Genomic DNA, 13,960 nt, shown 5'->3' with positions numbered 1-13,960 from the left:
ATGGAGCATTAGCCCACTATACAAGTATGGATGATTTACACAATCAACCCATTTATTTAATTAGTCTTCTTTTGATCACTTAATTAATCCTAGATTAATTCTTGATCAATACTAATTAAATAATCTTATTATTCTTATTATTAATATACTAGAACTTATAATATATTAATAACCATAAGTGTCTTATTTCTCTCATTTTAGTCTATCCAAGTGCATGATGCCATGCAACCCAAATGGACCATGCCGGGTCGGGTCAAGTCTTACCAATTATAGTTATGGACTTAGACATTAATCCAACAAAAATTTCATTTTTAATATAGCTAAAACATTGATTCCATTTATTTCAAACATTCAAATCATCATTAAATAAAATAATTATTAGATTTTATCCCAAGATCATTCTCTGCGGAAATCATAGGTGTGTGCACCGCAATCAACCCGAGCCCTTCCTTTCCAAAACAATGATAGCTGAAACCATAAACAAAACCTGTAAGCACGGAGCTTAGTGAGTTTCCCAGAGCATGCCATACACACAATCCACATATCATATATCCCGTTAGCTATAAAAGCTAAATATAACACAAATCAAATTAGCCATAAGCTACATATATCACATAAGTCATGCATTCAACAAATGAGGAAGCCCTGGAAACCCTCTCGCGTCTTACAATGAATGCCATGGGAACCCCTACGTGGTCTTTATCTGCCATGGGAACCCCACATGATCTTCCTGCCTTCGGAACCCCACAAGGTCTTTCTGCCTTGGGAACCCCCATAAGGTCTTCCTACCAAACAATATATAATGCAAACCGTACGAGCAAATATATTAGGATGCCATGGAAACTCTCCAAGGTCTTATACCAAATGTTGTGGGAACCCCCACGTGCTCTTCCATGCAAATGACATACTATCATTTTGCATATTCAATCAATAAATTGCATCTCATAAAAAGGGCCGACCTTGGTGCCTTAGACCCATTGATATGGTGAGAAGACTCACTTGACACTGTTGAAGTCCTGCGAATAAAACTCCAGATGCTGGTTGACAGATTCCTGAGCTGCCAACATCAAACAATACCCAATTAATAATTGGGTTCCAAGCCCAAGGTCCAAATCACACTCGAAAGGCCCAAAAGCCAAGTAATGGGCCAATGCCCAACATATGGCCCAAATTTCCAAATTGGTCCCAAACCTCTATATAGACTTATTTAAGGCCTAACCAATCATTCTAGTCCAAGCATTGGGTATTCCCATGACCTAACCTCTCATAATCCGCAGGGCCTAGTTGTGGCCCACTTATGGCCTAATTTTCTAAATTGGGCCCAAGCCTCGCTAACAGGTCTTATCCTAAGGCCCAATGATTTCCTAAGTCCATAACATGTTCTTAATTGGCCCATTAAGGCCCACAACAACTTAGTTCAATAAGTGGCCCAATAAGAACCCAATTCCAATTAAGGTTTTTCACATAAAATGTCGATTAGGGTTAAGTGTCCCTACTTAACCCATTAAGGACTTAATCCAGTAAGTCCCACTTGGCCTTAGGTTAGTTTGCAATGACTATTAATTAATATTCTAAGTTCATGTCCTGTTCACGAACATTTGTCTTTGGCTTATTTAGCCGCTTGATCTGATAACTCCTGATGCCTACTCACCAGATTGACCGCGTCAATGGTGGTGGTTGAGGTGACGACCAAGGCACTTTGAGTGAGAACTGGTAGATATTTTATGAAACTTGTGAGAATTTTTGATGGGATGGTGGGGAAGAGGGAGCACGGGAGAAGGGACACATATACACACTGCAAAAGAACTGATGAAATTATTTAGGAAGCGTGTGTGAGAGTTTGAACAGGTAACAGGAGAAGATGGAGTACAAGAGAAACAGTGAACAAAGTCTACAAGCCACAATTCAAAAGCACCGTAGGTTGATGTGCTCTAATGCATAGTATTAACATTTTGAAAAATGTTAATGTTTATAATGTTATAAATAATATATATATATATATATATATATATATATATATATATATATATATATATATATATATATATATGCATAGTATTAACATTTTGAAAAATATTAATCTCGACGGTAAAAAAAACCACACAACAATATAATATGTATGTAAAAGTATGTGAATTTCATGCTCTTATGTATTATGTAAAAATATATGGTTTTGGTATAAGTAGGATGCTATAATTGAAAAAAATAAAAAAAAAATTATTATTATAATTGGAAAAAAAAAACACAAACAAAATGTTATAAAATTGTTCAATGTTATAAACAATATATATATATATATATATATATATATATATATATATATATATATATATATATATATATATATATATATATATATATATATATATATATATAGACAGTAAAAATGAACAACACAACAACATAATATAATTGTTGTTATAAAATTTTTTATTCTTTTAATTGTAAAAAAAATGTGGATTGGAAAAAAAACAATGTTTAATTCCGTATACTAAACTGTAAACCCAAAATTATGTTTAAACAATATCATGTCTATTGATAAAAGCTGGACTACTAATCCATATCGAAACCATCCCGAGTTCCAAGCAGGACTTAAAGCTTTTATCGAGAAGTCCAAATCACACCTTGATAGTAATGATAAAATCATATGTGCATGTGAAAAATGTGATAACCTTTACTTCAAGTACCCGACTGCAGTTGAACGTCATATATTTATAAATGGTTTCAGTAAGTCGTACAAAATTTGGATCTATCATGGTGAATCTTTTATTCTTCCACTTGTCTTGCCAAGTAACGAAATGGTTGATTTAATCGATGATGTGATGTGGGAATCGAGAAAAAATGATATCAACCTTGATGAAGGAACCTCGCATACACGGGGTAGCGGTGTGGATGTTATGTAATTATCGGGCTACATTATTACTTTTTATATTTAATTGGATATTTGACTTTTGATATTTAATTAATTATAATTGGATGTTTGTTTTGTAATTAGCGTCGACACTATTATTTTTAATATTTAATCGAATGTTGTTATGTAATTATCGACGACATTATTACCGGCAACCAAAATCGTTATTAAAAAAAATTTTAAAAATTAAAATTGTTATTACCGACGACACTATTACCGGCGACAGGGTTATTACCGGCGACTATGCTATTAGCGGCGACATGGTCATTAACGGCGACATCTATCAATAGCGGCGACAGTATGATCAATAGCGTCGAAGCAATAGCGCGACTTATTACCGACGACAACCCTAATTACTACCGACGACTTTTGTCGCCGCTAATGATCGTTTTCCTTGTAGTGTTTACAGATTCTGAAATACAGATAATTGTTTGTAATCTCAAATGCTAGTAAACTAGCAGAGTATAACTCACTTATAACTCACTTGGTTTGATGATATCATGATCAAAACTCTGTTTGAAATACAAGTAGAATGACCTTCGGAATTTCAAAATCTGGAATGGTTATTCCGGATTTTTTTTTGTGCAAGACTCATATATATAAAGTAATGGGTTGGACCTATTTTGGTATTGTCCGGAAAACAATTTGGTTATTTTTGTTACTTATAAACTAAAAAATTGATATATTATTTACTAGGTGTAAAACCCGTATATTACACGAGTTTATTAAAAATAAAATTTTAATATCAATATATATATATATATATATATATATATATATATATATATATATATAATATTTTATAATGTAATAGTATTGTAATCTTCTGAAATTTGCAAAAAAACTAAATCGTTTGAAATATTTATGAGAATTTATTACCAAATTAATAGAATTATTTTATTTTTTTTATTAAACCCATTACAATTTAATGAAATTTTATTCTGTGAAAATAGAAATCTCTAAAAATGAAAAATAAAATTTCTAAAATTCTCACAAAATAACAAATATCAAAATAAATGAGAAGATGACGTGTCTTTAAAAAAAAAAAAAAAAAAACTTTTATTTATTTAAAAAGATATATTGTTGTATTAGTGGGTCCAACAAAATAAACAAAAGAATACGAACTTGGAGGGGACTACGTTGTTTTTTAATCATATTAATAGTGATTGACTTTTGAATAAGACGACAAAGATGATGGTTTAGGTATGCATGGTCCAGTTGTTGGATGTTAAAATTTTATACATAAGCAATAGACAAACAAGTCCACGAGAAACGAACCAGAAGGAAAGAATACAGCCAAGCTACCAGGCAATGGGTACTCACAGATGTCTGTTCCCTTTCATCAATGGCGATTTTGGTTCTATTCCAAAAGTCAACCCACCTACAATTTCCCAACTCTTCTTCTCGATCTATAGACCTGTACGCTTAATTACCTCGTCATGAAGGCATCAACTATCTAATCTTTCTTTCTTCATCACAATCCTCTGAGAACGAAGCTTACACTTAGGTTTCGTTTAAGGAACTACTAACGATATATCAAAAAGTTAATCATTAAATATTTATAATATCTCGTTTACGTAGTTACGATTTTTAATCCAAAAGAAAGCAGAAAATTACACCTCGCTAGTCGAATCAGAACTATTCCTAATTCAGATATTGAAGATTCGGTAACAATTTTTTGACTTTTAATCGTTAATCATATTTTGAGAAATTTTAAGTTATATATTGATCATGAGGTTTGACGTATTTCCGCTTAGCCTTAAGGTAAAGAGTAAAGACTTAAGAAACAGATTAATTTGTTATCACCTTCGATAATCTTAGGCAATAAATGTGCTGATTTCTCTCTCAATGTTGATCGTATGACTGGTTAATTGGTAGGGTAGCGGAGGGGTAATGCCTTAATGCAGTTGATTCACATGCCACATGCTGCTGCAAAGTAAACATGATTCAAAACTGACCTTTCATGGTGAATATAATGGAGAAATTTTTACCGTATTCAGAATTGACCCTTTGACATCAACAACAATATAAATTAATAAAAAGTCAACTCATCATTGCTATCCAAGTCGCTTAAAGAACACTTGGTGCCTACTACAAAAAATAACAAAATCCTCTTTTATCTGCTCCACTCTCACTCACCTTCTCTCATTCTATAAACCTCTACCTTACCTTACCCACTTCATCATAAGCAAATATACAACCACCCCTTTTGGTTCTTCGTATTTAAATTGTCAAACCTACAATGAAGGAATCGGAGGCATGCAACTGGTCACAAGGGTTTGATGATGATCTTCTGAGAGAGCTTCTTTATGACGAATCCCCATATGTTTTGTTGCCTCAAGAAATCGCTGGTGATCATCCAGATAATTACTCGGTAAACAATTTGATATCAAGCATATACTCTGGCCCCACAATAACGGATATTGGAAAAGCATTAGTGGCTTCAAGTTACACAAATAATACTCCCGAGTTGTCGGCATTAACCAGGTTTTGTTCTTTGATAAATGATAATCCTTCTTTTTTTTTTTTTGTATTATAGAAAACATATCAAAATTTTGTCCCACTTGTTGTAAATATGTTTTCCTTTTACTTCATATTAATTGCAAAATATACAGGTGCATATATGTTAATATATGTATAACTATATGTTTAGCTAGTTTTGAGTTTTTTAATATAGTAGCTCATGCTTAACAAGTTACTATGTGTGCAGAATTTCAGATATGGAGAGAGGAGTGTCCAGGGTTGAGAACAAGTACGTATTGAAAGTAAAATGTAGTGGAAATGTAATGGCCGATGATGGTTATAAATGGAGAAAATATGGTCAGAAGTCTATTAAGAACAGCTGTAACCCCAGGTAAGGATATGGTCAGAATTCTACTAAAACAACATGTTATTATTATCAGGCATATAACATCGTGCATGAATTACCAATTTTTCTCATTTTCCTTATATACACGATCATTCAAATTTAAATTTTATGTTTTATGTCACTAAGCCATCTAAATTTGTCAAATCCAAGTAATTCAGTCAAAATTTGACCTGTTTATTTGATTAAGATGCTAATATGATATTGATGTGACATACAGGTGACTACCATATGACATCTAGTACTATATCTCATCATTCTCATGAAAGTTCACGAAAAAAGGCATTGTTGATTTGTCGCAAGTACCTTAACCATAAGCCTATACTTTTAAAAGAATAAGCACAACCACTAATAGACTATCAATTAAAGTGTTTCTTGATATGGAATAGTAAAACGATGAAAGGAGATGATTAAACTTATAATTTCGAAAGATAATCATATAACCATTTATTATAATAAAATAATATTTTGTTTATAAACGTAACTAATTCTTTTTTGCTGTAAAAAATACAAAAAATGTTTTTGTTTATAAAGGTAACTAATTACTCCGTAGTTGCTTATAAATATTAGAATAGAAATAATGCTATTTTTAGATTAAATTTTAACTGGATAAACTATTAAATTGTTTTATTATAGCTCTTAGGTTGAAAATAATTGGTAGTCTAGTAGTTGTTCTCTTGCTTTAAAAGAAGAGGTCTATGTTTTAAGTTAGTAAGAAGGGCAGTACAATTATGGAATCCCTACAATTAATCCTTATTAGTCTATTGAGTGCTATTTCATTGCTTTAATCCTTATTACTTTAATGATTTCGAAAAACTTATAATTAAATTGTATCATTAGCATTGTAATATTTAAATGACATTTTGTTCAACCATTATATCTATAGATAAACTAATACGATTTTATGAATACAGGAGCTATTATAAATGCACCAACCCACGTTGCGGTGCAAAAAAGCAAGTTGAGCGATCGAATGATGACCCGGATACATTAATCATCACTTATGAAGGACTTCACCTTCACTACATGTACCCATTTTTCATGTTTGGACAATCAGAGAATCCTGACCCACCTACTAAGAAGTTTAGAACGCTCAATTTTGAGCAAGATGCACATCAAAACTATCAACAACCAACCAAAGAAATGGATGAAAACACAAGACATTTTTGTCTTGATCACCAACCACCAACCATGATAAAAGATTATCAAGAAGAATCACTTGATCAAGAAGTAGCAATATGTTCACAAGGATTGCTTGAGGACATGGTGCCATTAGTCATCCGGAATCCTATGATTTACACAACAAATTCATCAACATCTTGTTCTTCCTCTTCCTCACATCCTTCTCCACCGGCTTCCCCTTCGTTTTCATGGTCCCCTAAATACTGATGCTACAACATAGTGTGTAATATATATTTTGATCGTATAAGCTAATAATTTATACACAACATATGTTTTTGTTTTGTTTTGTTTATTTATTATTTTAACTTTTTATGAAAGTTGGTAACTTGCCTTTATCAAGAGCAAATTACATATTTGCAGCGTATGCATTAAAGATTATTTTGGATTATTTAATTTAGAGTAAATTACACATTTGGTCCTCTGGTTGTCCCATTCAATATATTAATCCAACCACTATTATAAAAATCAGCCTAAGCAACCGTCTAGGTGTTAGGTGGCATCTTATTGTCTACGATTAATGATAGTCGGCCGAATTAGCGGGATCGGTCTTGGGCGGCTGTAGGTGGTCTTAGGTGGCACTAGGCGTTCTAGACGGTAAAAAGGTCAGCTAGTCAAAATTTTCAAAAAAAATAAAAATAAAAATATCGGATTAATCAAATTTTATGATATTGAGTGATTAAATTATAATGATAGATGAGTAAAACTATTACAAAGATCTCCGATTAATCTGAAATTATTATGTACGATGATTTAAATATCTAAACAACTAAATATGTCAAAGTTTTATGGTTATTACTTATTTTGTTTTGATACATGTAATATTTAATTTTTAAATAATAAATTCTATTACAATTAAGGATCTCTGTCTAAGCACCAATTAATCCCCGTTTTGGACCGATTAATCCTTTAATCCTAGTCGACCATCCAACGACCCTCTACGACTTTTGTAACCTTGAATCCAACAAATTCCGTAACATGACTAGTCCCTATGGTGCAGTGGTGGTCCATGGTCCTATAAAAATGTCATAGTATATTTTCTAATATCTCTTCTTTTTTTTTTTACGCGTTTACATATTTTGATAAAAGATATAAGAAAAACTCCAACCTCACTACCTCACTCATACACTACAAATAAAATGACATTTGTTAGCATATATAAAAACTATCACTAAAAACCAAAAAATATCACTAAAAGCGATGACAATCAGCATCACAAAAAGAGTGTCAGTAAAAGCGATGTCACTAAACACCTTTAGTAATACTTTTTTGGTTGTGTTGTGCTTTATAGGGTTTTAGTGACACATTTTTTTTATTATGACACTATACTTTTTGGTGATGCTAATAAGACACCCCTTAAACACCCTATAATCATTTTTATAAAACGTCAACCTATAATCAACTTCTTGTAATCATCTTTTTCGGAAAACAATGCAATTTCAACCAATAAAAATATTTCAAACATTAATTAGGGTTGTCTAAATGGTAAAATATGATGTCTTATTAACTAACCCCTACTTTTTTTCGATTTTTAGTGACACTTGGTTATGTCATTTTCTTTCTTTGAACGATGTATTTTTAGTACAAAAAAATCCATATTTATACATGATATCTTATTCTTTTTATTTGATTGTAATTAATTCAAAAATAATGAAATGAACATAACATAATAAATAAAAACTTAAAAATATCAAACTAAGTACTTATAGAAAAAAAAAAAAAAAAAAAAAAACAGCACAAAACTTGATTCTGCATGAACTTTGCATAATTTATCATCATGTTAATCCGACTTACGAACAATTGCGTATCATATAACCATGATACATCACATAAATATTTGGTGAATAAATTAAACAACTCAAGAATGTTTTAACAATCATTAGCTCTAAAAAGTTTAAAAGTGATACCTACTACTACAACTCCCACGATCCCTAAAAGTAAGCAAAATGAATGTTATTATCCAAAAGAAAGAGAAAAAAATAAGGTAAAAGATAACAAATTAACAAAATAATGTAACGAACATGATATGCATACTTGATACCTGGATATATAGACAAAATAGTCATTCCTGAAATGAAATATAACCTACTACTTTCCTATTTGTTCTGTTCTCTATCATGTGAAAGACAAATTTTCATAAATAACCAAAAGTATGGAAATAAACACAAGTGAGTTTAAATTGGTGGATATTAATAGTATATTTGACTTAGATTTAGGCATTTTGCTCAAATTTTAAACCCAATATCTTATACATGAATACCATTTGTAGAGAAATATAAAATAGGCATCAAAATATCAAGTAGTTATAAAATACATGTCAACATAGAAATCATAACAATATAAAAGACATACCATATGGGTTGAATTCTCGTACAACACATAATCTTCCACGTGCAACTATAATTGTCAAATAGATATGTTGTTCTCACCAATCCCCAAAATAGTTTCACCAATAGATGGCTTAATGCTTAGATTTTTCAATTAGCTTGTTGACCATGAACCACCACTCCATCAACTCATGACTATTATAGTATCTACCTGCAAGAAATTAATTTTTTTTGTAACGTCATGAAAATTACGAAGATATTTTTCAATTTTAAAATATAGTAACCAATTAAAACCTTTGTTTCAAAACCCTCCTATAACATTCATTTAATTAAAACCATACAATATCAGAGTTAAGTTTACAAAACTACAGAAAGAGATGTCTTCAATGCGTGTGTACATTCCCATCGAGCTCATCTCACGAACGACTTGCAAAATGTTTAATCCATAATTGTAAGCATCAAGCTTAGTGAGTTTCCCAATATACCGCATTCCATCATACATACAATGCATCCACATAAAAACTTAACTCTAACGCCGAACAATCAAATCTCTTAACCACACACATAATATCGGGCCTAACCATAGGAAGTATACAGGCCCAGCCCTAGCTCCCTTGTTAGGGGAAGAACTTTGATCTTCCATACGGTTGTTGTGATCCAACCACAATATTCCTATCAGTTTTGTGATCAACCCATAGTCTTCCTATCAGCCTTGCGATCCAACCACTCTTCCTATCAACGATGTGATCCAACTACAGTCTTCCTATCAGTGTTGTGATCCAACCACAATCTTTCTATTAATGATGTGATATACCCACGATCTTCTTATCAATGTTGTGATCTAAACACAATCTTTCATACAAATCATAAATCCATATGTAGTAAGGGATCAGATAGATAGTCGAACATATGACCCAACCGAGAGTGAACGATCATACAAGAACATCACAATCAAGTATTAGGCCAAGAGTTCTTAGGCTATCCAACATAAACTACATAGACCCAAGCTATCTCTTTCACATAATCATGTAACATAACAACATAACAAAATACATGCATGTTCATAACCTTATCAACTAGCCTTCCCTAGTTTCCTGCCATTGGCCACTTCCCAATAAGTCCTTTGTTGGTCAATCAATGTAATCTTGATGACTACTCCACCCTAGTTATCTTAACCAACCATAACCCTTAACAGTACTATATAATCAACAAGCAAGACCCTACCAGTCTAGCATACTATAACACTAAGTGTACAATACATCACATAAATACAAAGAAGTTGCCCCAGCCACTAACATATTTGTGCTCTAACAACACCTCTATCCTAACATGAAAAGGATATATAATGGAATATATGGAATAATGAGAAAATCACCTTAATTGAAGAAACAAAGAAGCACAACAACACTCTCACACCTTGCATTGCTTAAAACCACAAACCGACTATCGCCAAGATAGGTAAATCCCCAATCAACATCCAAATCTTACAAGTTTGACCCTTGGTCAAACTAAACAAAAGTTAACGGTCAACTTGGTTAAAGTCAACGACACATTGTGAACCCTCATTGACCATATTGTGGGAACGCAAGGTCAAAAATTCAACATGCAGGACATTGCCACATTATGGGTCTTCCTTGGCCATGTTGTGGCAATGCTAGGACAAAAACAACCACAAATCTAAACTTTGTCTTCCCATGTCTATCCATTGGCCATATCGTGGCTACTAGCAAAATGCCAAAATCTCCATTAAGTGCTTAATCCTTACAAATGAAGGCTCATACTTCCAGATCTACTTCTTTTTAATGACTTAATGGATAAAGTTTATACCTTTATCCATTAGGGCTTTACACTAAGGAAAAATCTTAAACCCTAAGTCCATTAATCTCTTAATATGACTAAAACTTGAACAAGGAGCTAAGAACTCTCAAACTACGACCTTTTTCTCACTTAATAGCAAGGTTGTAAAAATCGCTTGACAGTAGCTCGACGGTTGACTGGTGTTAAGGGATTAATCGGTCTAGGCGGGGATTAATCTAGGATTAATCGGGGACCATAGATTATTAATAAAATATTAAAATTAATTAAATATTAATATATCTTAAGAAAAAACAAGTACTTCAAAATTAGAAAATAAGAAAAATTGTAACTTGGAAATTTAGAAATACGAAAATATGAACATTTTGGTATAATATTTGAAAATTTGAAAATTTGAAAATTTTGGAGTAAAAAAAGAAAGTTGGTTTTTTGAAAATTTTAAAATTTTTTTGACTTTTTTTGACTCTTTTTTTTTTTTGGCTTTTTTGACTTTTTTTTTGACTTTTTTGACCGATTAATCCCGCCAAGGCCGATTAATCCCCCCAAACCCGATTAATCCTAAATTTTTGATTAATGCCCTAATCATTGATGGTTGGAGAACGCCAAATAATAAATCCACGATTAATCGCTGATTAATCCCGATTTCTGCAACCTTGCTTAATAGAAGTCATAACGAGACCATATCAAGCTTTGAAATTTCTCAAACTCCAAGAGCATCCAAAAATGAGACCAAAAACTAGCCATCTTGGTAAAAAAAAACATGAATCTCAAAAGAACAAGCTCAAGGTGCAAGCTTTTTACTCTAAAGATACATAAACCTAAAGGAGATGATGGATTTAAAATTTCTCTATGCTTCCTTGTACTAAGAAGGATTTCATTCCTTTACAAGCTTCACCATGAAAAGAGGAATTACTTCAAAATCAAGCCACCAAGCTCATAACCGTAGATAAGAGGCTATGGTTTCAAAATGGATAGATTAAGGCTAAAGGAGATAACCTAATCCATGAGTTTAGGTGTTTATATATGAGGGAAACCCTAAAAATCACGGGTTTGGGTTGCAGCGATTGCCAAAGTGTGGCCCTCTTCCTGACACGTTGTGGGAACCATAAAAACACGTTTTTTTTTTATAAAACTCATGCGATGTCGTGGGCATCCATGCACCATGTCGTGCAAACGTTTTTCTTGAAAACCCTATCTTTGGTCCCAAACTATCTTTAGTTGATATTTTTGGAAAATAGGTGTTACAACTCTCCCCCACTTATTTTACATTTCGTCCTCGAAATTTGCCCTTACCAAATAGCTTATAACATTATGTAAACCCCCTGAGGGTTTTTTAAGCCCTACTCTTTCAACACTAGATAATGCCTATCTAAATGTCGGAAACTACAATTATAACACAAGGATTTCCAAAACCAAGTGCAGATACCATACGCACGCAAAAACTGCTAAAAGGTTGAAATCACATCTTATGTAATAATGGAAAATAAACTCAAAACAATCATTACCCTCATACCTAAGGCTGACCCAATTCTTAGTGGGAAACATGTGCCCCAACGAAGAAACAACTCGCATACAATTGAACCAATCCACATAGAGAAGAACTAATTTCCTTACAAACATCTGAAGGCTTTGAAACCATGTCTGGTCTTTAGCCAAATAGAGCCACCAAAACTTCAAACATATTGACCAAGACTCACATATCTAAACCAAAAATAATATGACGATCCTAACATTTCATCTAACCAACCTTGAGAGAAGCCAACCCGTTCCCTAATGTCAGAGATTCCATAGTTGTGACCAACAACCGAGTGAAAAAAACTCATCCTACAAGCCAACCATGACCCTTCTAATGGATAGACTGAGTAATGAATTCCACAACTAACCTTCATAACTGATACACACACAAACATGAATATCTATCTCCAAACAAAAGACTAGCGAGCAAAGGCTAACCTAAACTATACATCAATAAAACCCTAGCAACCATCAAGTCTAAATAGAGGAATGACTAAATGGACTATGACAGGTCTGATTCAACTCATGTGAATACTATGATCTAACCATGTTCTTAAAACCACTCATGCTGCTACAACCTAACTACAGTCTCTCCTACCATGATCCAACCATGGTCTTCCATATGTGAATGATATGATTGAACCATATTCTTACAATCACTTTCGTTGCTACAACCCAACTGCAGACTTTCCTGCCATGATCCAACCATAGTCTTACAATCACTTTCGTTGCTATAGTACAGTTGCAGTATTTCTTGCCATGATCCAATCATGGTCTTTCATATGTGAATGTTATGATCCAATGATAGTCTTACAATCATGTTTGTTGCTACAACCCAACTCCAGTATTTCCTGCCATGATCAAACCATAGTCTTTCATATATGAATGTTATGATCTAACCATAGTCTTACAATCACTTTCCCTGCTACACCCTAGTTGTAATCTTTCTTGCCATGATCCAAACATGGTATTTCAAAAATTCTACAAGATGGCAACAAAATTAACACAAGATGGACCTCCTAGTTTACTAGATCCCATAAGGTGTTTGGGTCATGCTTAAGACCCTAAAGCCTTCATTAAATACGAATAAGCAGAGAGGCCCTCGCACAACCCTCGAAATGAACCTAGGCACTAACCTAAAACTTGTGTTGTTGCCGATGCTTCAAAGCTTTGGGCGAGTAAACCTAGATTCCTCACTATCTGTTTCCTTATCACATCCTCACTGATGAACATCATTCCTTGCGTAAGCTTTAACTCGTACAACAACCAAAACCAATTATCTTCCTACCCTTGAATATTAAGTTCCGGGGTGACCTGAACTTGGAAATATTTCCACCTGATGAAGTG

At 32.9% G+C, this 13,960-nt stretch overlaps 1 protein-coding gene across 1 annotated transcript; it reads left to right on the top strand.

Annotated features, from left to right (window-relative positions):
- The first annotated feature begins 5,010 nt into the window (after nucleotides 1-5,010).
- On the top strand, nucleotides 5,011-7,225 carry WRKY49 (WRKY DNA-binding protein 49). Its single transcript, XM_078975411.1, has 3 exons — nucleotides 5,011-5,398; nucleotides 5,622-5,765; nucleotides 6,692-7,225. The coding sequence occupies exons 1-3, from the start codon at nucleotides 5,154-5,156 to the stop codon at nucleotides 7,164-7,166; spliced, it is 864 nt and encodes a 287-aa protein (XP_078831537.1). The 5' UTR covers nucleotides 5,011-5,153; the 3' UTR covers nucleotides 7,167-7,225.
- The last annotated feature ends 6,735 nt before the right edge of the window (nucleotides 7,226-13,960 follow it).

The sequence above is a fragment of the Lactuca saligna genome, chromosome 9, assembly GCF_052625555.1.
Source record: "Lactuca saligna cultivar CGN05327 chromosome 9, ASM5262555v1, whole genome shotgun sequence".
Lineage (NCBI taxonomy): Eukaryota > Viridiplantae > Streptophyta > Magnoliopsida > Asterales > Asteraceae > Lactuca > Lactuca saligna.
Note: the sequence above shows the minus strand (reverse complement) of the source record. Positions and strands in the feature narration are given on the sequence as shown.

Excerpts from the sequence above, each read along its gene's own strand:
- WRKY49 (XM_078975411.1), top strand. The coding sequence starts at position 5,154 with ATGAAGGAATCGGAGGCATGCAACTGGTCACAAGGGTTTGATGATGAT. Across the intron at positions 5,399-5,621 it reads GAGTTGTCGGCATTAACCAG|AATTTCAGATATGGAGAGAG; the intron begins GTTTTGTTCTTT and ends CTATGTGTGCAG. Across the intron at positions 5,766-6,691 it reads AAGAACAGCTGTAACCCCAG|GAGCTATTATAAATGCACCA; the intron begins GTAAGGATATGG and ends TTATGAATACAG.